The following is a 24,846-nucleotide window of genomic DNA, read 5'->3' on the forward strand; positions in this document are numbered from 1 at the left end:
TGTCTGAGGTAGCTGGCTCTCACAGGCTGCAAGAAGAGGCACCTGGAATTGTGATTAAGGGTTAGGTAAGATCTGAATCCTACGGACTTCAGCATAGTGTTCTTAACAAAATTAATGTCCTGTACCTTTCTTTGTCTTTTCACAAGAAATATGACTTCAATTTTTTTTTATTTTACATCCTAATGCTTTTCACAAGGAAAGAGGATGGATTTTGTTTCCCTTGATATAAGACTTCTGTCTTGTTTTTTTTCCCCCCTGAACTCACCCTCCTTGCGCACTATTCCTTGAAGTATTTGGAAGAGCTCCTTTGGAATGAAACCCATTTCTGCTGGATTGAACAAATGGCAGGATATACTTGAAGAGTTACACGGCTGGCAGTCACTGCTGAGAGTAAAGCATATAATGCTAACTCTCAGCATGGATCAGGGTGGAATTCAAGCTCAGCTGAACAGAGTTGCAGGTATCTTTGTCTACCTTTGAGCTGTTCAACCTGACAGAGCAGTGTACCATAACTTTACATTCAGACCTGTTTTGTTCTTTTCAGTAAGGAAATCCTGAATACAGCATTGATGGCATCACTTGTTTGAATCAGCAAGCAAGCTATTAACGGGACATGTCTGGGTCAAATATTCTGCAAGTTTCAGCTGGTACTTTAACCTCTTTGTAAAACTGAAATGGAAAGAAGTTATCTTTTCCTAAGGTTCCAGATGAAGGAATTTTAAATAAATATATATTGTAATTGAATGAGAATCTGAGGAAAAAAAATGTTAAGCCCCTTAGATAAACTGCGAGACTTCTATTCTTGTCTGAGAACATGAGTGACACTCTGCGGAGCTCAAAATGTTGATTCCTTTTCTATGGATTCTTTAGCTGGCTTAATAAGTGTAAAACTGCCACAGCAGAAAACTGTCTAGTGTAAAAGCTGTACCTATGATTTCCATACAGCTGGAATCATGCTGAGCCTACCTTTGGCCTGATCCAGCTCTCATGCTGCAGATATGATTCAGAAGTCAGCATAGCCAGGATTCATGGCTGTGTGATCCTTCTTCTTAGCATAATGTTCTTTTTGGATTTTACCTTGAACTTTTACAGAAATTCTGTGAAATGGACTCTTGGTGGTTACACAAGGAGGTGACTTTTCTGTATTGCAGGGTAAAGAAGACTACAAGCTGTGCCTGTGGCCAGGCTATTGAGCTCAGTTTCAGGGTCAGAGAACCCCTGACATCGGAGTGCCATGGTTTCTTTGCACAAAGTAAGAGTATGAGGGTGTTACTGATAGGATCTGAGCAATGGGTGAATGAGGATGCATTACCAACATGCTTCTCTCATGTATAATGACCTTGTGTTTACCAGACTCAACCAAGAAGCTGCAGCAATCCCCACAAAGCTATGGCAGCCTAGTCAGGAGCCACAGTAACCCAAACAGATTCCACTGCAGTCCATAAAAGGGGTTTGAACATCAGGTGGAAAAGCATCTCAAGGCATTTATTTGATGAAAGACCTCCATAGTGAACATCAGAGCATGTAAAAGCACACCTACTTCTGTCTGAGGCTACACAGAAACAGTCTGAAAAATTGAAGAAGACAGACACAGAAGATTTGCTCAATTGCATCAAACCACTAAGTAGATATTCTTATACTCTTCTTGTTTTACTCTTTTCATTACTTGTTTTTCTAATTCTTATTCAGATCTAAAATGTCCTGATTCTCTTTACTCTTACTCAGTTTGACATTTTGGATTCACTTGGATTTAAGCTCAGGCGAAGTGACTGACTGTACTTTAAGCCTAAATAAAGATAAAAATAAATAGCTCTGCAAGGTTAATTTGGACAAGTTTTCACAGGTGCCTCACTGTGGAAAAATAGAAAAGAATTAAGATTTGTTCTAGATTGAGGGGAAAATGGCAATAATAATGTTTGCATTCCTGAGTGGAATTTTGCCACAATAGGGTGTGAAAGATCTCTAAAAGTATTTTTCCAAGGGTGAGGAGAGTCAAAATGACAAGAGGATAATGTACAGGCCTAAAATAGGCATTTGGAAAATTGTGTAACAAGGGAACAATAAAAATATCATTGTTGCCTTTGATATGTGATATTACCAAGGAAAAAATGGACATTGTCTGTATATGTATATGTACATAAAAAGGTTATCCTTAGTTGCCAAAAATCCCAGGAAGAGTGAGAATAAAAAACAGAACGAGCTGACAATAGGAAATTGGTGGCAGTTATCAGAGACAACCAATATATGGTGTGGGTGTTTTTTCCAGTAAAAAAAGGAAGTTCAACATTGAATTTTACTTGAACATTAGTTACAGGTATAACTATCAAGTCTCTCTCTCTCATAAAAATTCATTATGAAGAGGCAGACTTGAGTCAATTGAATCACAAGCAAGAGATAAAATTCAAGATGAAAAAGAGACAGCTAAGGATCTCTCTATAATTGATTTGGAATAAATGTGTCTTCTTTTTTTTCTTTTCTGTCTTACTGAGAAAGAGAGAAAAGAAAGGCCTTAGAAAGAACTGAAAATAACATCACATTTCTGTAGAGATTGCGCTTCCACTTTCTGAATTTTAGATGCTAAAGCTCATATACTCTTTTGAGTTGAAAGTTGGTAAGAGGAGGGTAAATTTTAAATAGCAACCAAGGAAATGCTTTTTATGAATGGTACATATTCAGGAAGACTAGGCATTATGCAAACCAAAGGCTGGTGACATTTGAATTGTCTACGATAATGTTTTTTAGATTGAAGTTAAATGACAGGTATAGAAAAGCTTGTAATCTCAGATAACTTATCAAGTAGAGTGAAGTCATAACTGTAAAGTGAAAAAGGAAAAAAAAAATCGGGCAGAGTAAAAGTTGGTGGTATTTGGAGAGGAAATAGCAAAGAAAAATTTCAGCAAATAAAATCCTAATTGAATAGAGAATGTAAAAATTGGTAATCAGACCAAAATCAAGTATTTACCTGATTATAAGCTTTTTTTTTTAAAGTCTAAATGATTAGAACTACATCAGCTGGTTGTAAGAGAGGAATGTGATGTAAAAGATGCCTCACAAAGGTAACAGGAAGAAAACAGCCAGTGTAACCCAGCATAATTATAATTCCAAGATACAAATTACATAAGAGTGATGAAGTACATTGTACTTATAACAACTAGTCAAAGAGTTCAGGAGAGGATAAACAGTGCTTACTTGATTTATTTTTTAGCATTCAACAGCCAGGTGGAAAAAGTAACTATAAGTTACACTATAATGGTGGCCACTAAGCTCTCAAATTTAACATCTACAGAAAAGAGAAAAAGGAAAGGAAAAAAAAAGCTACAGTATCATTTAACTAAAAAAAAGTCGGAACTACTGAACAAGACAAAGCTTTTTGAAAAGAAATTGAAGAGGACAACTAAAAGACTAAATCCTTGCAGACAGCATGACAGACTGCCTAAAGATACTATATTAGGAGTCTAGAGAAACTGTATACCACTTATCAAAAACACTTTTAAAGGACAAAAAAATAGCCAGCATGGAGAAATAGCAGACTGAAGAGGGCCATTAAGAGTAAAAAGATACTCTGAAAAAAGTCAAAATTGTGAGCAAATTAGGATAAGAAAAATGAATTAAGTCCAACACATGAAATGTTACAATATTGTAGGGAAGTATGAAAAAGGTTTTGAAGATTATTTGTTCATGACACGGAAATTAATGAGGATTTTTATCAAAAAAATCAGAAAAAAATGAAAGTCTGCCAGAGGATCGGTGAGGCTAACAAAGAATCTGCACATACAGAGTGCTGAAAGAAAATAAGGTCATAAGTACCCGCTCCTAAAAAAATAATAAATGAAAAAAAGGAAAAAAAATGTTTTCGAAAGAAGGAACCCAGGGTGATTCCTACAATGCAGATATTTTGGGGATAGAAATCAGTCATTTAAACTGTCTGGAACTAAAAGATTAATAGAGTAAAATTACTCCTAACAAATCAGCAGACCATAAGGAATCCAAATATGAAATTTGAGCATTGTAACAGTATCACTTAAACTAGCTTTGGTATCAAACAAAAGTGAGTAGCAAAATCTGAGACTGTGAAGAGCTGCAGATAGATGTCATGCAATTGAATAACTAGTGATTGGCACATGAGAATCAGTGTCAACAAATGCATGTAATATACATGATGGAAAATAGTAACAGCTCTCAATACCCAAGCAAGAGACTCTAAAACTAATCTCTGTAGTTTGGACAGTTAAATGAAGATGCCAGCTCATAATTCATCAGCAGAGCAGTTAGAATAAGATGGTATTTTGGAAAAGAATAAAGATTAAACCACAAAACATTACTCTTTTAATCCATAGCTGCTGTGTCTAGACTTCTGTATTCAGATCTGCTCATGCCATGTTCAAAAGAATATAATAGAACTGAAAAGACAAAAAAGAGCAGCAAAGATGATCAAAGTTATGAAAAGGCTTTCATAAGAGAAGAGATTAAATAGACTAAGATTTTTCAGCTTGAAGAAGACACAACAAAGGGAAAATATGAAAAGATTTTTGAATCGTGATTGTCACTGAGAAGACTAATAGGAAACAATTATTTACTGTTCCTCCTAAAGCAAGAACTAGGTACTGCCAGTGAAATTATCAGGTGGCAGGTTTCAGTCAAAAGCAGTGTGTTTGTATACACACTAAAGTTGTAGAGATTGTTGGGCAGGACAAGCTAAGGGTCTGTAACACAAAATCACAGAACAAAAATCCTCACAGGTTTGACAAAAAATGCCCTTTTTTAAATTTTCTTGCATTCTTTTCTTTAGCCTCTTAATTGTAATTGTCCTGAAGCCTCTGTGCAAACGCTGGAGTAACAGGAAATTCCACAAGGTGACTCAGATGTGGCATTTGGGTGGATGATTGAATTACCTTCAGCTGCTGTAAGTGAAGGACATACACATACTACTGTTGTCCTAGACTGCACAATGAGTCAGAGTCTGTTACTCCATGTGTAACTTCCACATCTCAACCCTTTTTAGGTGGGGTTGTTTTCAAATGCTTTTAAAGCCCTACAGATTAATATCTTATGTACCAAAGAAAATGTTTAAATCAGTGTGGTAGTTGCTGAATCAGTGCTTGCACTGCACCTTCCCAGCAATTTTTATTACTCTTGCTTTCATATCCATTATTCTGAATGTCAGGGAGCTATTTTTAAGTACTAGCTTAGTTCACTTTAATAAAAGATATTAAATTATCTGTACCAAAAAATTAAAAGAATTCCTTATTAAGAATTTAATTTCATAAAATCAAATGCATATGTACCTGCCAGCATGACTGCTCCAGACAAGCTACATTTTATAATCTACACTGGAATGGTGAGATAGAAAACGAAAGATGAAACCCAAATTATGAGAAGTCACAGAAGGAATACAGTTAAAAATTTCATATGCCCAATAGAAAATTTACCTGCCTTTTCAATCATGCTTTTATATGTCCAATATTAGTACTAAGTAACTGCTTTAAGCTGAAAGTCCTTCCTTTTGAAAATCCCTTCTATTTTTTCCAGGAATACAATAATCATAATACTGAATTTTTATCTTTCTCAGGGTGAAATTTTCTGATGGTAGTAAATAAAAAACTTAGTTAACTTTCAAAAAGCTGAGGAATCTAAAGCCCAAATCAGAAAGAATATTAAGGGTTAAATTGGCCTGTATTAGCTCTATTGACGCAAGGCAAGGTATAGAGATATTAAAAGTTGTGCAAGGATGTAAATTGAAGAAAATGTTACACTATTTTCAGTAATAAACACTTTGGCTTTCCTGTTCTTCGAAATAGATAAACTTAGAATATTTTGTGAACTACAAATTTAGCTGTAAATAGCAAAACATAAAGTATTATATAGGACCTAAATCTAAATTATATTTCCTATAATTTCTGAAATAGTAATCTGTAGGCATTTCAAACTGTCTAATTAATATTTTCACAAGAAATCATTATTTTTTATCTTAAAATGGGGGGGCATTTGTTCATTTGTTTTATAAACTACTTCTCTATTTTCCATCCTTTGTAAAAGTAGTTAAATATTGGAGAAACCAACCAAATAAATTTTTTTTTGTGGGTAAAAAATTAGTAAACTGAACCATCAGAAGAAAATACTCAAATTTCCCAAAGCAAAGGGACTGCCTTGAGAGAGTGAAAAAATAATCCAGATGGGATGGTTACTCTGCTACTTGTTTTTATGTTAACAAAGTTGAAATAGCAAGCACAAAAGCAGAATACAGTCATAAGTATTTGAGTGATGCACAATATAGAGGATTTACTTTCTGAGATAGTCCTGAGAGGCACTTACAAAGTTAAATAGTCATAATTAGGGTTAATCTGTACATGAGAAAGTGTGTAACATATTCCTGACAACAGCATTCAATTTGCCAAAAATGCAGTTCAATCTTTCTCTGTGTGAGCCTTGCAGGAAAGCAGACTATGTTCTCTATCAATAACACTGATGCTGAATAGCAACTTGTGAGACCAGATCTATATTGTGAGGCATTGCTGGCAAAGATATGTCATCTAGAAGTGTGAAAAAATATATGACAACCCCGTTTCTCACAGCTATTTGGCAGAAAACTCTGACATTCATGTAGTTATGTGAATATATATTTAGTTTAGTTTATCTCTCTCAGGGGCACAGTGCAGAAAGGTTAGAAGCACACCTCCTTGTGCCAGCATGTGCAGCACCTCCAGCAGCTGGCTCTGCTGATGGAGCTGAGAGGAGAGTGGCAGGCGTACTCATGCAGATAAAGCTCACCTTGCCATCATAGTGGCACACCCTACAGTGGGTGTGATAAGACGGGATAGAATTGAAGTATCTTAAACAAATATTTACTTAGATTTAATAAGATTGCTCCTGTATGTTTATGAAATGCCAGTTGATTCTTGAATGTATTTGCTGGGGATTAACAGCTATTCCAGAATCCATTGCTATTTAATGAACATACAAGAACTGTCTTAGATGTTATAAGGAGCTAGGCTTAAAAAGTTCATAAATTACTTCCATTCACCAAATGATAAAAATTTACTGAAGATTAACATTATGTAAGGTACAGATACATTACACAGAGATTAATCCTTAAATTAATATATTTCTTCATCCCTTGGTATTTAATTAACTTAAATTAAAATAGTTCTAGCAATCAGATAAATAGGTTTATTTCTTTTGATTTTAAGAAGTCCATATAATCCTAGACTATGCCTCTTGTGAGTCATTTCAGTAAGGCATTTCAGTACATAGGGCTTTTTAGAAGGTTGATCTCAGATTCTAATTTTAAACCTCCAACACACCATACTCCATTGCTTCTGGCACTACCAATTTGGCCATAAGAATCCAAACCAAAAGCCAAGTAGATAAATATTTAAGCGAAGCATAAAAAATAATGCATCTTACACAGTCGCCTGATTTTGTGAGGGAAAAAACAGTTCTGCAAATATGTGGATGAGGGAATAATAGGCATGCAAACACAAATCATATTTCTGCCATGGAAGAGAGATTCAACACCTCTACAGCATGACTGATGAAATGGGAAAGATTTGCAAAATAAATTCTTGATGATGTCTCCAGAATAAATTAGGGCTGGAACAATTAACACCTAGAACACAAATAAGAAACACAGAAGCCCAAAACTGGAATAAACAATAGTCAGTCTGCGAAAAGCTCGTTCCCTCAAAACCTGAGAAGAAATTCTTCTTTCATAGGTTTAGGTACATACAGTTATTTATATCAGTTAGTCATCTTTTACTGACAGTAAAGAGGATGTGATTCATCTTAAACAGATCAAAAGAATCATACTCTGGAAGTACCTCACACTCCTCAGCAATTCTAGAGAGCTCATCAGCTAACCAGCTATAAAGAATTAGGGCAACTAGCTCAGATGTAGGTGAGATAGTAGGTGAAATGATAGGGACAATGCTCCTGAGAACATGTGGCTGCTCTTTTCATCAACAGGGTTGAAAATGTAGAGGTTTGGGAAGCATTCTGTTCCTTTTTTTGTAACTAAGAAAACCTTCAAGTCTTTCTATCTTCTTGTATTTATAGAGGGCTAAAAATCTAGAAGAAAACCGATGCCTTAGTTTCAAATCTATTTTGGAAATGTCTAAATGAAGATGCTATTAACTAGAATGTCCTGTATTTCATCCAGATTTTGAAGACTACTTTTAGCTGTCTTAAACATTTTTCTTAATTTTTTTTTTCTATTTTCCAGAGTATTATGTTCACATATCTAAAGGAAAAATATCATCCAAGTTTTGTGAATTTTTTTTAATACAAAGTCCTATGCAGAAAAATTATATTACCTGACATTTAATTAAAAATACAAAGTTATATTTTGTAGATTTATAACAAAACAAAACAAAAAAATAGCATACTGTGTTGATTCAATATGGGCAAGGTGGTACGGTTCTGCTGACCATGATGAATTTCTGCAAAAAAGCAAGCACTTTTCTGATATGAAATGTTTCCAGCTTAGAAATATTTAAATGCAGCTCAACTCTAGGAAAATTACAAATTTTTATCGCTTTTTGGCAGAGAATTAAATTTAGAAAAGAATACTACCTCTAACAGTTTCTTCTTATGAAATCTGAATGTTTTGATTGCTTGTTTGGTTTTCTTTTCTTCTCTGTGTTAAATATTGTGTTCCCACACCCTTAACTTCTAAGTTATTTTTTTTCTTTTTCTTCCTCTAACTCACTCTGTGAGAAGTTTCCATACTACTGCATATCAGAAAAAGACATTTAATAAGTTTACAATAAATCTGAGCTTCTACTGACATCTGAATCTATGTCTTTAAAGAATTTAAAGTAATCTTTTGGTTCTAAGTAGCAATGAAGTTCTCAGGCTTTAAATAATGGCTTATTTTGAGGCTTTAAATACTGGCTTACTTTGCCATACTTATGAAGGTTACATATCTCCTGAAATCACTGTAAAATAATAGTGAATTAGTAATTGGGGTAAGATTTCTCAATAACAAAAATAACAAAATAACAAAATAACAAAAGGAAGGTAAGTTCACACTAATCAGTAACTGTCCAGCCTGTGTTTGGGAGTTTCTTTTCTTGTGCCAAAATTTTAAAAATATATTTCTGCTATTCTCCATAAAATAAGGAAAAAAAGTGAATGCACAGAAAAAAAAATAAAGAAATGAAAATATTCATTAATAAAAAAGAATGAATAAACAGACTCTAAATGTAACAAAAATAAAAATATTATCAATACTTTTGTATAAACAAAAGGTATCCATAAGAAAAATTCACAATTTTATATGTGATAGGCTTAAACATCTTCTGGGATTTTATTTTCACTGTCAATATAATGAAGGAAAAAAAAATTGAGAGAAGTTTTATTTTGGAAGTCCAAATTACTTGTCTTATTTTCTTATTGCAAACATGAATGCCAAAATAAGTTTGCTTTGTTTTGTCTGGGTGTTTTGTTGCTGTTGGGTTTTTTCGGTTGTTCTATTTTTTGGTTGGTTGGGGTTTTTTTTGTTTTGGGGTTTTTTTGGGTTTGTTTGATTGTTTTTGATTTTTGTTTGGTTGGCTTTTTTAAAATAGTTTTAATGGTCCAGTTCAGCAATGGGCTATGGTTATTCATGTACTCTGGTACTCCTGAGAAGCAAAAAAGCACAACACCAGCAAGTAAAGCTGAGTTTAAAACTTTCCTTACAGCAGTGGCTTCAATGTTCACTGTAGCTTTTTGTCTCCATCCTTCTCTACTCCATGTACTTCCCCTCAAAAAGAGGCAATGTATGTGAACTTTTCTAACAACAGCAAAATACTATAAGGATAAGGGACAGAATCCTTGCTTCAAATCAAATTAGCAATGCTGAAAAGAAATATGACTTGTTAAAACTAATCAGAGACATCAAATGCAGGAATATTCCATAAAGTGCAGGAATACCCCACAGAGTGCAGGGATATTCATATTCAGCAGCACACACAGATCCAGTATACACTTCCCAGGGCCATGAAGATTACAGATGTGCTGCAAAAGTCTCTCCACAGGGTCAGAACAGACACAGTTCTGTTTCTGTTTTCTTTTTTATGTTTGATTTGCACCTTTTGAAAGGTTGTTTGAGCTCTGTAGCTGTCTAGAAATCTTGTCAATGCATAACCTAAACTGCACTTTTTATGTAAGAACTGTATTCATTTGTTCAAATAAAAATTGGGTCAGATAGTGCTATACATTATTAAATAGATATTTTAAAACTTTATTTGTAAAGTACTGCTTTACAATTATATAGTCTATTTTATTCTGACAGCTTTTGCCTCGGAATTATTATTCTTTCCAAAACAACCTTTATGATGAAAATTGAGTGTTTTGTGTAAACAGATTTGTGAATTGTTCTCATAGTTGCTGTTTTAAAACAAGAAAGCAAAAAATTAAATTTTCTATAATGTTAACATTTATATGGATTACAAAATTTCGTTTTCAGGGATATCAGTTAATGATATGTTATTTTTGTATTTATGAGTATGTATGTGGACATATATAGACATGTATACTACATATGTACAACACAATATTAATAAAACGGTATTAATAATAATAATAATAATAATTATATATAATAAAATACTACTAATTTTTTATATGTAATTACATGAACATCCCCTCTAATTTATATGAAAAAATTTATGAATTAAAAAACCTGGAAGATAGGGTCCTAAATTAAAAAAAAAACAACAAAACTATGCTTTTCTTAAACAAAGGGGTATTATCTGTGTCATAGTGTGACTTGTTTATACTGGGCATATGCTCTTCTCCATTTCACTCTGCAGAGGCAAGCAGATGGAATTAAATATAGCTTGGCATGCAGCACAGGGGCAGCCATGGAACACTATTTTTTAGTACCATGCAGGCATTACCAGCTCTATATACATTAGAGATGAAACACAAAAAAGGGCATGTCACCTTCAGGAAAGGGTAGTAGTCAGGGAACATCTGTTATACATGCAGTGCTCCCTGTAGAAAGAACTGAAACATGATGAAATATGCATCAAAAGTTCCCTATGCACTGAGGTACATTAAGTCCCTTTCAAACCATACGAAGCCCACTTGGGGAAGGGAGGTTATTTGAGTGCAGCAGCTGGAATAGGAGAAAGCAGCAGCAGGGAATGGAAACCAGCTGTTCTGCCATTCTGGAGATCTGGTTGGGCAGTAGGTGCACAGAGGCTGATCCATGGCACCATGTATCACTGGAGTACAGAGACTTTGTCTACAGAGACACAGACTCGCTAAGTTCCACTAGTCAATCGTTCTGCAGCTCTGTCTCTGAGCCAAGACCATGCTAAATGCTGCATATTTTTGTTGGGAAGCACTATTAATCCACACTCCCTGCAATTCTCTAACATGGTGAGTTCTTCAAGATGAAGATGTTCACAGATAAGAGGATGAGGAACAGATCAGAGCAAATCTTGTCTTTCAGTGTGTTTTACTCAGGATTGGACAGTGCAATAGAGCCCCATATTTAATTTTGGCTTTTAATTTTGGCATTAAAAGCAGGACTAGAGTGGATCCTCTGGCCCTGGACAGTTTAAAATAAATGTAGATTTTCACTGACAAATGTGTATTTAATCTGTTTTAAAAATCTCCAGGAAAGGGTATTCTTTAACTTACAGGGGTAGCCTACTTCAGTGCCTACACCTCTTTGTAATAAAGTTCTGTCTCAAATATGACTTAAATACTTCTCCCAGAAAATTAAACAAAAAGAAAAGAAAATGCAAGCACTATCCTGTTTATAACAACTTCATATACACAAAGACCTTTATTATGCTTCACTTCAGTCCTTGTTCATTTAAACACACACAGATTCTAAACAAACACCTCTTTCAAACTTCACCTACAGGCAACGTTTCACAAACCTTTATTTTCTGCTGTTATTATACCTCTTTTTTGATTTTGAATCCTTCCAGATCTATCTCTAACATATGCCCACAACCTGCATACTGTAGATGTATCCCTAATTAGAGCACGCTGTGACTCTGGCCCAAATTAAAATAAACCATGTTTCCCCCTCTGGAAGCCATGGCATAGGAGAAAAGTAGTATATAAACAGAAAAAGGGCCATGAAAAGGACAGTCTCTATTAGTGTGCACAGACATTAGGAGATACTCTTTGTGCCAGAAGAACAAAATACAATTAGAAGTATTCCAGCTAAAGCATTGCTGAATGGAATAATTAATTCCTGTCTCTTATTTAAGACTTCTCTTTTGTCTTCCCCAGCTGGACATAGAACTATTGATAAATACAATCATTCAGATTTCCAACTAATATGTGTCATCTTCATGGGAACTCCATCTGCAGAACATTGCTTCTTTTTGGTGAAAAGAATGTGGCTGCAATATGCAATGGGATTTTGTTAAATCTTGTCCACTGTTGTGGTTTATCATATCAGTATTTTCTGCTGACTTAATAAGAGGAGATACATAAATCATAAAATGATGATTTAAAATGATGAAGAGAGAAGATGTATTTATTTTGCCTTCTCTATATTATTGAATAAACACACATACCTTCATACATATGGGGGTTTTTTTAATACTCTAATTCTGTGTAAGCTAAATTAAAAGAAACCTGTTAGTACCATTCAAGGACATTTTCAGACACAGAGCAAGAGTAAGGAATAGACTCTCTAGTCCTGTTACAATAGTTTCCTTGATATTAAGTATTCATCCAATATATGAATATATGCCCTAAAATATTCATTAACAAAAGTAAGCGCAAGTAGTGAACATCCATTTATCACCCAGGAAAATGCATAAAGCCTGATACTATGAAAACTCTTTATTTTCTGATTTCCTTGTTTCAAAAGTTGTTGATCTTTCTATGCCCCCACTTTTCTTTCAATTTATAAAAAGAATCTGAAAAGAAGAAATGTTAGCTGAAGATAATGATTTTGACATAGAAGGACCTCATCTTACTGAGAACTGCAAATCCTTCCCTTACTCTTCTGGTGGGAATAAAGTGAAAAGATAACTTATGGATTCTAAGCCTTTCAAGAACAAACTGCAGTACAATAACTGTGCTCAGCCCCAGGAAAAGCAGTGTCAAAACAGAAAGTACAGAAAGGATGTAATGAGATTTCCACTAGTGACAGGGGAGGGATAGTCTGCTTTGTTGCCTCTGAAGTAAAGCAAAAAGAGATGAGCACCAACAGCTACAGCACCAAATATTAGAATCTCAGATATGAGACTTATGGTAATAGACTTGTGATCTTGAAGTGCATGGTATGAATTAATTTGCAAATAAGCTCATCAAAGAAAACTCTTCTGAAATTTATGAATACTTTTATTGGTGCAGTCATGAACTTTTCAGATGTTAGTAAGGGCATTATCTAAATTGATTCGATAGTGAAGCATCCAATGAAAACAAAACAGGTCAAAAATACACATAATTTTCAACCACTGAAGTATTTTTAAATTATAAAATAAGTAGAAATATTGTGGAGAAGAAATGAAATTACCGAAAAATGTAGCATGACACACCAAATGGTGCATAGATGAAGTTGTACTGAATGGCTGTAATCCCTCTCTGCCACAGTGACATATTTGTGTGTACTGAGGGAGAAAGCTCTTTCTGTATGTTTTGAAAGTCAGTTATAGAAATTTGCCCCCCTTATCTTTGGCTAAATGCATTAATTGTGGGATGTGCTGCTCACAAAATTTCACAGCTACCGGACATATGATGGCAATAATCTGCCAGGTGATGAAACATGCACCTGATTAAAACCCCAGTTTGGCAGAACACAGCACCAGTTGAAATGCAGGATAATGGGCAATTACAAACAGCAATAATAGGCTAAGGCAATCTGACGCAAACTGTATTCACTGGCACTTCAGCTGCTAGAATATTTGCACCACTCTTCTATTTTGTGTCAACAAAATAGAGGCAGAGAAGTCACGAGGCATTAAGTGAATATATCCCTTCTCCTGTAGGATGCCACTTCACTTCCTTTTCTGACTTTTCTGTTATTTTAGGACAAACATTTGCTTCCTCACACTTCTCCTTCCTTACCTGGATAGCATTGCTTGAAAACCAAAGCTGCTTGTGTACTTCTGAGAAGAGCACACTATGGTGAAGCTGTGCCTGGGAGTCCTCCCACCTATAAGGAGGAAGCACCAAACAAAGTGGATTCTGCTTTGAAGCAGTCACACAGCTTCAATCACAAATCTCGACTTGGTATAAAAATAGCTGAAATCTAAAAGACGAACTTTAATTGACTGGTAGACTAGGAGATTGTCTAAAAATAGAACCTAAACCATGAGAGATATTCAACATAATACTCTGAGTGAAGAAAAGTTGGCAGATATGAGAGTTTTCTCTTTATTTTGTCTAAATCTATCATATAATTTGCTGTAGACATTATACAGCAAAAGATATGTCATAGATTACTGGGTATTAACATGAGAAAAGCTGACAATCATCTGTACAGCAAAGGCAACTGACCTGCATTTTTCTCTGTAGTTCATTAACTCTGGTTAGAAGGGAGAATATAATTCTGATCACTCAAAAAAAAGGGAACTATTGAACATTTGCACAGTCTAGCTCAGCCCAGGTAACAAAATCTTGCAAAAGTATTACCTAGATCATCTGAAAATGCTTGAGATTAAGACACTTAGAACATTTGAAACTTTTTATTAGTTTCCTCTGATTAAAAGTGAAATATATCAATTTAAAAGTTTAATCCCAATTGAAGTTTAAGTATCACCATTCACAAGGACTTATAAGTAGTATGAGACCAATAATAATGCTGGTAATTCTCATATATTTAGAAGCACTGTTTCACTGAATGAAGTAATCACAGCAGAAAAAAAGAAAGAAGTAATGTCAGTGCTCCAGTGTAATATTGAACTTGTTATACATACCAGAGTAGATATCAAATAATGGTATTATTCTTCATAAAGCTCTGCACTTCTACCAACATTTTTAATCTTAAAATCTCATTATTAGAGTAAGGCCGAAATCAAATATCGCCAGCTTATTGATAACTAATGGTCAATCAGAAACAGTTACAGTATAGGTAAGTTTTCTTTGACCTATGCTAGTCTTCATATAGGATTATACATGTGCTTCCATAAAACACAAAACCAAAAGAAAAGATGAGAAAAATATATAGAAAAGAACAAACAGAAGCAGCAAATGCAAGACTCAATAACTTATTTTGTGTGGGCTTCACCTAAAAATTTCCAGAATTTACAGTTCTAGAAACAGATTCTACTACTGAGACATACCAAAAAAAGGAAAGAGACCCTCAATACAATTAAGTTGCTCTTATAGCTTTCCTGGAAATCAATTCATCAGATGAGATTGGAAAATGGATACTGTGTGCAAGTAACCAGCAAGTTAGCATCTTACCTGACCACATTAAAAGTTAGCAAGTAAGAAAGGATGATAGTGCTGGACATAAAGACCATTAAGTGGTGTCAGAGAAAGAAGGGCAGTCTGACAGATATTCTGAGCACAGAGAGCATGTGATAGATGTTCTGTCCAGATGAGAAAACCTATGGGAGGAAGCATTGTTGAACAAAAGATTTCACATGTTGTGTCAGCTCCTGGAGACTCTCAGCCTCCATCAGTTTCTCAGAAAAGGCCATCACCAGTTTTGCAAACTTCGAAAAGAAATATTTCTCCACAATCTTCTTTTCCTATTATCTCATTAAGCTGGTGTATTCATAGAACTCATCATTCCCAATAGCATGGAAAGCATGGGTGATTATGTCAGACAGCAGAAATGTGCTTGATGAACTTTCTGCACTTATCAGTCTAGACTGATTCTAACTCAGTTAAACAGAATGGATTTTAATTATCCAACACACTCTAGCAAGGTTATGCCAAGAAAATTAATGGATAGCCCAGAAAAATTGTGGTAAAAAAAATTTTGTAATTTCTGCTCTGCTGCAGACGGATAATGCAGGATACTTGATTTCTGGGATCAGTCTTGTTTAGAAATGGAGACTGCAAATGAACAAGTTACTACAGACTTGTTTTGTGAACATGTTCAGTGGGCAAACATAAAGGGTAACAAACTGTTCATAGAGAGTCTCTAGAACTGATATAATTTTTATTCCTAAGACTTACATGCAGAACTGCATCAGTTGTGATGCAAATGTATTTTTGTTGTGATGAAGAAAGAGCTATTATATTTTGAAATTACACTTAGTATCACTTTTTTAATGTAGATACATTACATTTCTTTTATACTAGTAACAATACCCTAGACTAAAATGGTGCTCTTTTACAGAGAAGCCTGATGGGCAGTCTTAGTCCTAGAGGAGAGTCTGACAACTATGCTGAAGACTTTCATTTCACCCTTCCTCCAAGCAGTTGCCTCTGGTTTTTTCTTTATTCTCAGGGCCCACACTATTGTTAATGAGGCAAGAGCATATGCAGAAATGGCTCTTCTATGGGATGCAGGTGTGAATGGCAAGAAACTGTGTTGAAAGAAAGATGTAACACATAGTAATAAAGCAAAAACTCAACAAAGCTACTGAATTTGGACATATTTAATCCCTTGAAGTTTTTTTGACAAACACATGAAAGTGTAGATTTACAATGGAATAAGAAAACACAGACAGGAAAGAAAAAAAAAAACAGAACAAAAGAAAAAGAAGCTAAAAATTCCTGGGGAAATCTAACAAAGACAATAATTTATGAGTAACTACAGAAAAGTCCATAACTTGGTATTCTTTACTGATTATAAGGTAAGCATATGCAGGATTCATGAAGTATAAAATTAACATCTTGCTGTTTTACTACTCCCTTGTAGATATTATTGTTTATGTTTTATGATATAATTTTCAGCTTTGGATACCTTTTAAAGAAATACAGATTATTGCTGTTATTCTTAAACCATACCAAACAAAACCATTACTCTGTTATTTAAATGCAAGAAGTGAATATTACATGCTACAACAGATGTGTTCAAAACTAATAATTCTTGTAAGACTTCTAAGTAGGGTGATCTCAAACTGTCTAAACTAGTGATAGGGTTTAAAGTATCAGCAATAGAAGTGGAAAAAATAGATAGGCAAACAAAACTAATTTATCCAAAACCATTCTATTAAAAGAGTAGCAGGCATATGGAAAAAGCTGTTTAGTGATACAGCTGATTAAGATAGCACAAGTAAGCTTAAGAGACTATAAGAAATATTCTTATGCAGAAAGTGGCTTAGATATCACAGCAAGAGAGTATAAGGCTGAGATAACTAAAGTGGGACGTGCTTATTGTAACACAAGACTTACTGTCATGATAATTTTTACAGTTTGGGGAGGTTTTCTGCTTTCCTTTCGTTAAGGCAATTCTGTAAGCATTTCATTAATTATTAAATTAATTATATCTAATTTACATTGTCTTTCTCATTTGTGAAAATGTTAAAAATCACTACCAGACAAAACTTGCTATCAGGATATATTTTCCTTGAAATCAACTATTTCAATAGTAAACTGACAGGTTCTATCATTCAATATTTTCATTAATTAAGTAAGCTTGATTGCTTTCCATCTCATGCTGAAATCAGAAGACATCTGGTCTACAAAAAATTATTTTTGTAAAATTTCCTACTTTGTTACTGAGAGAAGCACAATTGCTGTTGTGCCACCAACATACTTTTTGCCTTTTAATTTGGACTAGAGTGGCTCAAAACTGCAGTCAAAATACTGGTACAACTAGAATTCTTATTACTGCCATGGGCAGAATTGGATGCATGACAATAGTGTTTGGAATTACATGAGAAATATGTCAAACTTAACTAATTTTTAAATTAGGATTCTCACATCAAGATCCTAACTTCATAGTTAATCCAGATAATTTTTCAATAATTTAATAAGATTTAATTATTAGTGTTGTTCTAATAGCAGAAGCTAAAGTATTTTAAATATCTTTAAAAGACAATAATCAAGCCTAGAACATGGCTACAAAACAGTGAATTCCCATCCCTGCATATAATCCAGAGTGATGACAGAACCACAACTTCTGATATTGCTTCAGGCATAGCTGGAGACAATTGTTTCTAGCAAGCTTTCCATCTCCTTTTCCCAGAAAACAATTTTTCTCTAAAGAAAAATTAAATTATTTTCTACCCAAATCACATATATCATATTTCTTACCCTCCTTCAACTTGGCTTATGACTAGAGAAAACAATTTTATTCATCTTCTTTCAAAAGAGAAATATTACGTTGGGCTAAGAACCCTAATCATACTAAGCTCAATGACAAGTAACCATTGATTTCATTGGGAACACCACATAGCACCACATTTGTTACTGCGATGCCCTGAAATCCCATAAGGTGCTTGATGCAGGTTCAGTTTTCATAATATAACAATGATTTTATTATAGCACACTAGAGACGGAAGAGTTCATTCAAGCAAACAAATTTATATCATTACTATTTGTAATTATATTTGGAGGGAAGAAAAACATTTAAAAAAAGGAAAAAATAGTTTGTCTCTCTATCCCCATTTTATTTTCTTCAGCAAAGAAATTCACATAAACAGCCACTGCTGTAGATCAGTGGCTGACAATACTTAATGTCCATAATTCAATATATATTTCATAAGAACATGAGGAATTCATCTGAGTGATTGGAATAAATTTTCATGATGAATAGGGCAGCTCAACTAGGTATAATGACAAACGTAAACCTGCATATAACTCTTTGCATTATAATGAAATTAAGCAATGGGAATGGTTGGCTTAATGTGCTTACTAGATTGCATATATTTTGACCAGAATTGAGTTTGATACTGCTGGACAAACTGCAGTATTATGAACACTGGCCATACAGTCCTTTTCTAAAAAACCACTCATTTTTAATCTGAATACTAGATAGTTTCCTAGTGAAACTTTAAAAATTTGAAAGCTCTTTCATGGCTATACTTGATAGATGAAAATCCAGAATTTTTGTCTTCATGTCACACAAAACTGAGAGAATAAGACATATGCTCAAATAGCTTCTTTTAAAAAAAAACCTGCACTGCATCTTTATACAGATCAATGTCCAATTATAAGCAGAGAGTTGCTGTGGCAAAAGGTCAGGAAAAAATAATCTTTCCGGCATTTATTACTTGGAAAATAAGGTCACATATGAGGTCAACCTCCAAATGTATACAGAATAAATTATACTGCAGCATTCTAAATATTCTGCACTGCAAAAATTATATTGCAATCTCAACATAATCAGAAAAATGAAGTTGAACATGTATTTCCTGATGACTGTACTACACATCAGACTAAGCTAAGAGGTGAAAAACTGATTTTATTAATCAACAATTAATAAAAAGCTTATCAGATATTTCTGCTTAATTAGAAATATAACTTCTTATTAAGGCTGACTGATTTAATAATTTCCTAACTATCTTTAACACTGAGACACCCTCCCCACAACAAAGTAAAATAATGCAAAACATACAAAACATTTAAAAATCATTCAGTGATGCACTTCTTTATTGCTTACAGCATAAAAGCAAAACATAAAGGCAGAGAATGCTCGAGTGCTTTGCCTGTCTGATTCTCTACAAAAAACAGAAGTGCGTCTTTGGAAATAAAAGACCTCCTAATTAGATAAAACACATCTGAAAAAAAAAAAGAATTGGACACAGTTTGAGGAAATAATTATGCTTGTTTGTCAGAATGAATGTTGGCAGAGAACATTGTCATTGTCCTGATCTAAGTCATTTTGCTGTTTCACAGACAGTCTCAATCTTTGCTACGTTCACAGAATGTGAATGAAAGTATATTGAAAATAAGATTTTATTAGTATTTGACACTTCTTACGGTACTCTTAATTGTGAAATCAACATTATAAATAGGAAAATGCATCCATGAAATGAAAACATCTTCTGATTCATTTTTACTCTTGTCTTTTATGCGAAGCATTTTCTTTTCCTCTTCTCCAAACTACATGAGGAATATAAATGACTGGAGTTCTTTTATCTGTTGCAGTCGTGTCTAGTTTGAATTTCAGGCTTTGACAGAAGTATTGTATATAATATAACACAGGCAATGCCAGTGGTGATAGAGTATACCCTAATCATTTTCAGAAATACTAATTTTTTTTTTAATCTGCTTTGGACACTTGTGATTTCATTTCATGTTCATTCTGAAAGATACTGTGTTCTTTTTTCTGGGCTAGTAACAAGATTTACTGTTTTCTCTGATAATAATATCAATGGGCTATTTCTCCCTGATAAAGCGCAACTGCAATACTAATAGGTTGATAATGATGTTTTGGACTTTATGCTTTTGTAGGCATTGTAGGCTTCACTCACCTTGTTCAAGTGGCTGGCTTTTAGTTGAAGTAGTTTTCATCTTGAGTGCCTCCCTAACAGACATGTCACAGCAGGAGCCTTTGTTAGTGTCTTGGTCACTGTCAGCCTGATCACTGTCCCCATGCCCGCTGTCCCTCAAGCTGGCTCTTTCTGGATCCTTGAACGTGGAGCTACTGAAATACATATTGAAAAAAAAAAAAAAAAAAGAAAAAAGAGAGAGAGAGAGTGTTGTATTTACTTGTTCTAAGTTGAATTGTACTCTCTGGCAAAGCAATTTTGACAAGAATGCAAATGGGGAAGCCAAGAAAGTTATTTAATAGGCCTTACCTTTGAACAAACTGCTGCCTGCTGCCCATGTAATTGGGCTCTGCGGGAAAATTGTCTGTCTGTGAAAGAGAAGGAAAAAAATACGTATAGTTGTACACTGGACAAATCTCCTGCAGAGCAACAAGATTTCCTAGAGGAGAAATGATTAATAATTCAAAAATTCCCTTAATCTTCAGATTTGTACATTTTAATTAAATTGGAAAATGCTGGCATGTAATTATGTGCTCAGAACAATTAAATGATTCCGGTCCACAAATTACCTGCTAAAGTAAACAATGAAGCTCCAATAAGTGGCATTCTCTGTTAGTAACCTGACAGATGACACTGTTTATGTTTTTTCATTAGATAGATATTAAGACTGATGGTTATTGAAAATGAGAGAAAAAATAACTCTTGCATATTAAAAAAGTGAATTATTCAATAATACTAATTTTTAATCATAATTACATCATCTACTGGGATTCTGAAACTCTTACTGCTGCAATACAGTTTTGTATGCTGCTATATTACACTTGAATTGAAAAAATAAACAAAAAATCAAGAAAATTTATGGCTGATTAGCTGTGGGGTTTCTCAGATGCTACTGGAAAAATGCAAGTATGAAAATATTTGGATTTCCTCTCTTTAATTTTCATCAGTATTAATATCTATGTCAGAATAATGAGAACCACACATGAAAACAAGAATATTGAATGATCACTGCTGACAAGTAGCTTTTAAAAGAAGATACTTTCATTAAGTCTGTCATGTATATTTTTAGCAGCATGAGCCAAGTAACTGTAGAAGCAGAAGTATTAAAAGGATCCAGACCAACATGGAGTCCTGCCAAAGGGAACTGAATTCCCCTTGTATCATTAGCTGAAGTTCTTTGGGAGAAAGAGAGACTGCATCATTCAGAAAACTCCGCATACTGTACATTCACGCACGTCACTTCTTCTTGCAGCTGACCTAGCGACAGAGCTTCCACTGTTTTCTGCATCACTTCACATCACACCACTCTGCTCTGCAGCAGCTCCGGCCTTCGCAGCAGCACCCAGAGGATCAGTATCCGTAACACGGCCAGCACTCAATTAATGGAGCTGAGGGCCTGAGGTTTAATGTCACACAGCAAGTGCTTACACAGGTGACTAGGATCTTAGATATTTGGACTTCCCTGCCACTCCCCACTCCCCGTTTTTTTATCTTTGCTTTGGTTTTATCAGTAGGAGGTAATTAGAAATGTTTGCTACTTCTTGTATGGTTGTAGTACTTGAGCTTGGAAAAGAGGTAAAAAGTTTTATCCAGAATTTAAGTCACTGCTGTTTGCAACAGAAATTGGGCAGACACCTGTTACTCCCAAGGGACTTGTGAAATAGATGTGCTTGTATACCATGGATGTCTTTTTTGTTTTAGAGAAGGGGTGGAAAATATAGAACCATCTTCGGTTCAGCACGTATGTCAATGTACACTGCACTTTCTTCTAGTTTCTAAATCCTTTCATTCAAAAAATAAGGTTATAACATATACTGTGTTCACATTCATCCTAGCTTTAGTATATGCAATTAGAGAAAAAGTTCATCTTCACATTTAGTATGTATCAAGTTAGAAAAAACAAATATTGGAAACAACAAAAAAAGGAGTTATATTTCAGCATTCTTGTGTGTATTTCTCAAATGCAGCACATAATATTTTTGAAGCAGCTATAATTCTGCTGTTTCTTTTCTTCTCACAAGTTTTAAGCTAATATCTCTCTTTTGTGCAGCAAAAAGAGATATATATATATACACTCATATACAACCATCATGGCACTTACAGAACCCAGCACTTATCAACCTGAATAAACCTTTACAACTGCAGCTCTCATGTCTCTTTTTTATGTCTAATACCTCGAATAGAGATATCCAGGAAAACTGACCTTATGCTTTTACTTAGGTAAGACATCTGTCTCCTCCTAAACACAGCTGCTACCAGAATCAAAATTTCCATTTTTCATGACATTGGCAGTCAAAATGCCTGCTATAAACTGCTTTTTCATTAATTCTCTACCATTAAAAGTCAGACTTTTGTCCTGAAAATAATTATAACTCCTCCTTTTTGATGGTTCTAAGAACTTAGCTGTAAACTGGACCACTGTAAGAACCAGTCATACTTTTTGTCTCCTGCTTTTTCATAGCAAAAATCATTTCATACATCCTATATGAGCCAATACACAGATATTAAAATAGAAGATATGACCACATCTGAGCTGCTGAGAAATTCTGCATTTATGGTAATCATTAAAGACCTTTAACTAGATAATAATTTGACCAAATACCTTCATGCTGTATTTTGCTTCAATACTATGAATTGGGTGCCATGTTACAGCAATTTCATTATTACAAAAGAACAAATGTAAGTACTTGATGATCATATGCAGACACAGAGCTCAGAGTTGAATACTGTTCTTCCTGCTCTAAAAGCATTAGCCCTTCTCCTATGAATTATGAAGGTATGATGCTTGTGTTGAGCTGTAACAGTCCTCTGAGGTACAGGCAGCAAAGGGAGGATGGTTTCATATATGAAAGTATCTATTAAATTTGTGATAAATTAAAAAAAAAATCATTTTAAGGTTTGACAGTTTGGAGGAACCTTAGAAATGTAAACATCTGCTTCACAATGGATGAGAGAGACGAATGTCTAACACGTCTAACTCCCTTAAAATATATTTTTTTTGTTTTAATCCCAGTTGAAGTGAGAGGTCATATACTTAAATTTTTTACACTTTAACATTTATGGAAGTGATATTACACATTCCAGCTCATGAATTAATCATACCTCTTTAAATTGCATAGCTGTAACTCAAAGAAATAAATACTACCTCAAAAGTCTAAAAAACCTCTTGTTCTTCTCTGGATATACAGCCCTTTCTAGGACCACAAAATTACCAAAACTCCAGACTTTCAGTTTAAAGGTAGGTTACAGTTCACCTGCAGAAAAAAAAAACTAAATTCTAGTCAGCTACTCTAGCTAATCAGCCAAAATCCCTCAATGTGCCTTCGAGAAATACAAACTATCCCATTTGGTCATCTAGTGTCAGGTACATCATACTCCTGGGGAGTATTATTGGCATAGGAAAATCTTGACAACCAGCAAGATGTCCAGAGCATTAGCTAAAGCTAAATAAGATGCATCAGGTCAGAAGTGAATTTCCTGAAATTGCAGTCTGCTGCTAAATAACCAAAAATTATTCAAATGACAGCATCGTTAACTTTCTGAAGAACAGAATAAAACAAATTCCACCTTCGTTCTCACCCTCCCTCCAAAAAAAATCTCCAGGAACAATCTGTCTCCTAAAGTCACCAAAGTTAAAAAGTAAAGAAGCGTGATTTTTTATCTCTGTGATTCAAGACTGAGGAGTATCAATTACATCACCAGCAGCTACCACAGCACAGGTTCTCCAGTAGCAGGACAAATGTTATCTAAAATTAAAAAAAAAGCAGTAATGTCCACTACCATCAGAAAACTAAAGCCTATGATACCAACCTAACTGTCCAAAGCCAACTTAGAGAAGTGGCCCTGGTTTTATGGCTCATTTTCACAGATTAATGGAACCAGCTAATTTCCAACGAGACTATGCTGTTAAACCATTCAACAGATATTCTTTTTTGACAGTTGCTGTAACAGACCTTTACAAATATTTTCTTCTACCTATTTGTTCTAATATGTGACTCCGAATCAAATATGAAATTTTAGGAACACCATCATTAGTGTAATGTTGCAGAAAAATGTCTGAGGATTTCTGTACAAGCATTTGATACAGCTTTCTCAGAAGCAGAAGCTCATTAAAAAAAGCCATTTAAAAAGAGGTCAGAATGCATAGGAACCTTTCAAAAGCTGCAAAAATTTAAAAAGAAAGGGTTACATCCTTTCAGAAAATATACAGTTTGATTTTGTTACCTTTTACTTCAGTGAATTGAAGAGAAGGAAAATAAAAGAAGAGGCAAATTGAACCTGTGTAAAATATACTTTTCATAGAATCATAGAACAATCTGGGTTGGAAGAGACCTAAAATTTCATCTCCCCATAATGGATAGGGATACCTATTCTTTCCCCATAAAGGGTAGGGATACCTTCCACCAGTTCAGGTTGCTCAAAGACCCATCCAACTTGGTGTTGAACACCCCCAGAGATGGAGCACCCAGAACTTCCCTAGGCAACTTGAGCTGGTTGGATTTTCTGGTATGGAATTTCAAATGTGACAATATAATTGCTAAAGTCCAAT

General features: G+C 34.5%; 1 protein-coding gene across 6 annotated transcripts in view; it reads right to left on the reverse strand.

Moving 5' to 3' along the window:
* PCDH17 (protocadherin 17) overlaps positions 1-24,846 on the reverse strand; it is a 92,457-nt gene that overhangs the window by 42,442 nt on the left and 25,169 nt on the right. For 5 of the 6 annotated variants that reach the window (XM_030962415.1, XM_030962396.1, XM_030962388.1 and 2 more), the window contains exons 3-4: positions 20,607-20,665; positions 20,280-20,452 (exon numbers count right to left, since the gene is read on the reverse strand). In XM_030962415.1, the coding sequence (XP_030818275.1) occupies positions 20,280-20,452; positions 20,607-20,665 (232 nt within the window). The remainder of the gene's footprint in view (positions 1-20,279; positions 20,453-20,606; positions 20,666-24,846) is intronic. The other variant, XM_030962422.1, reaches the window with a different exon arrangement.

This window comes from Camarhynchus parvulus, chromosome 1, assembly GCF_901933205.1.
Source record: "Camarhynchus parvulus chromosome 1, STF_HiC, whole genome shotgun sequence".
Taxonomy (NCBI): domain Eukaryota; kingdom Metazoa; phylum Chordata; class Aves; order Passeriformes; family Thraupidae; genus Camarhynchus; species Camarhynchus parvulus.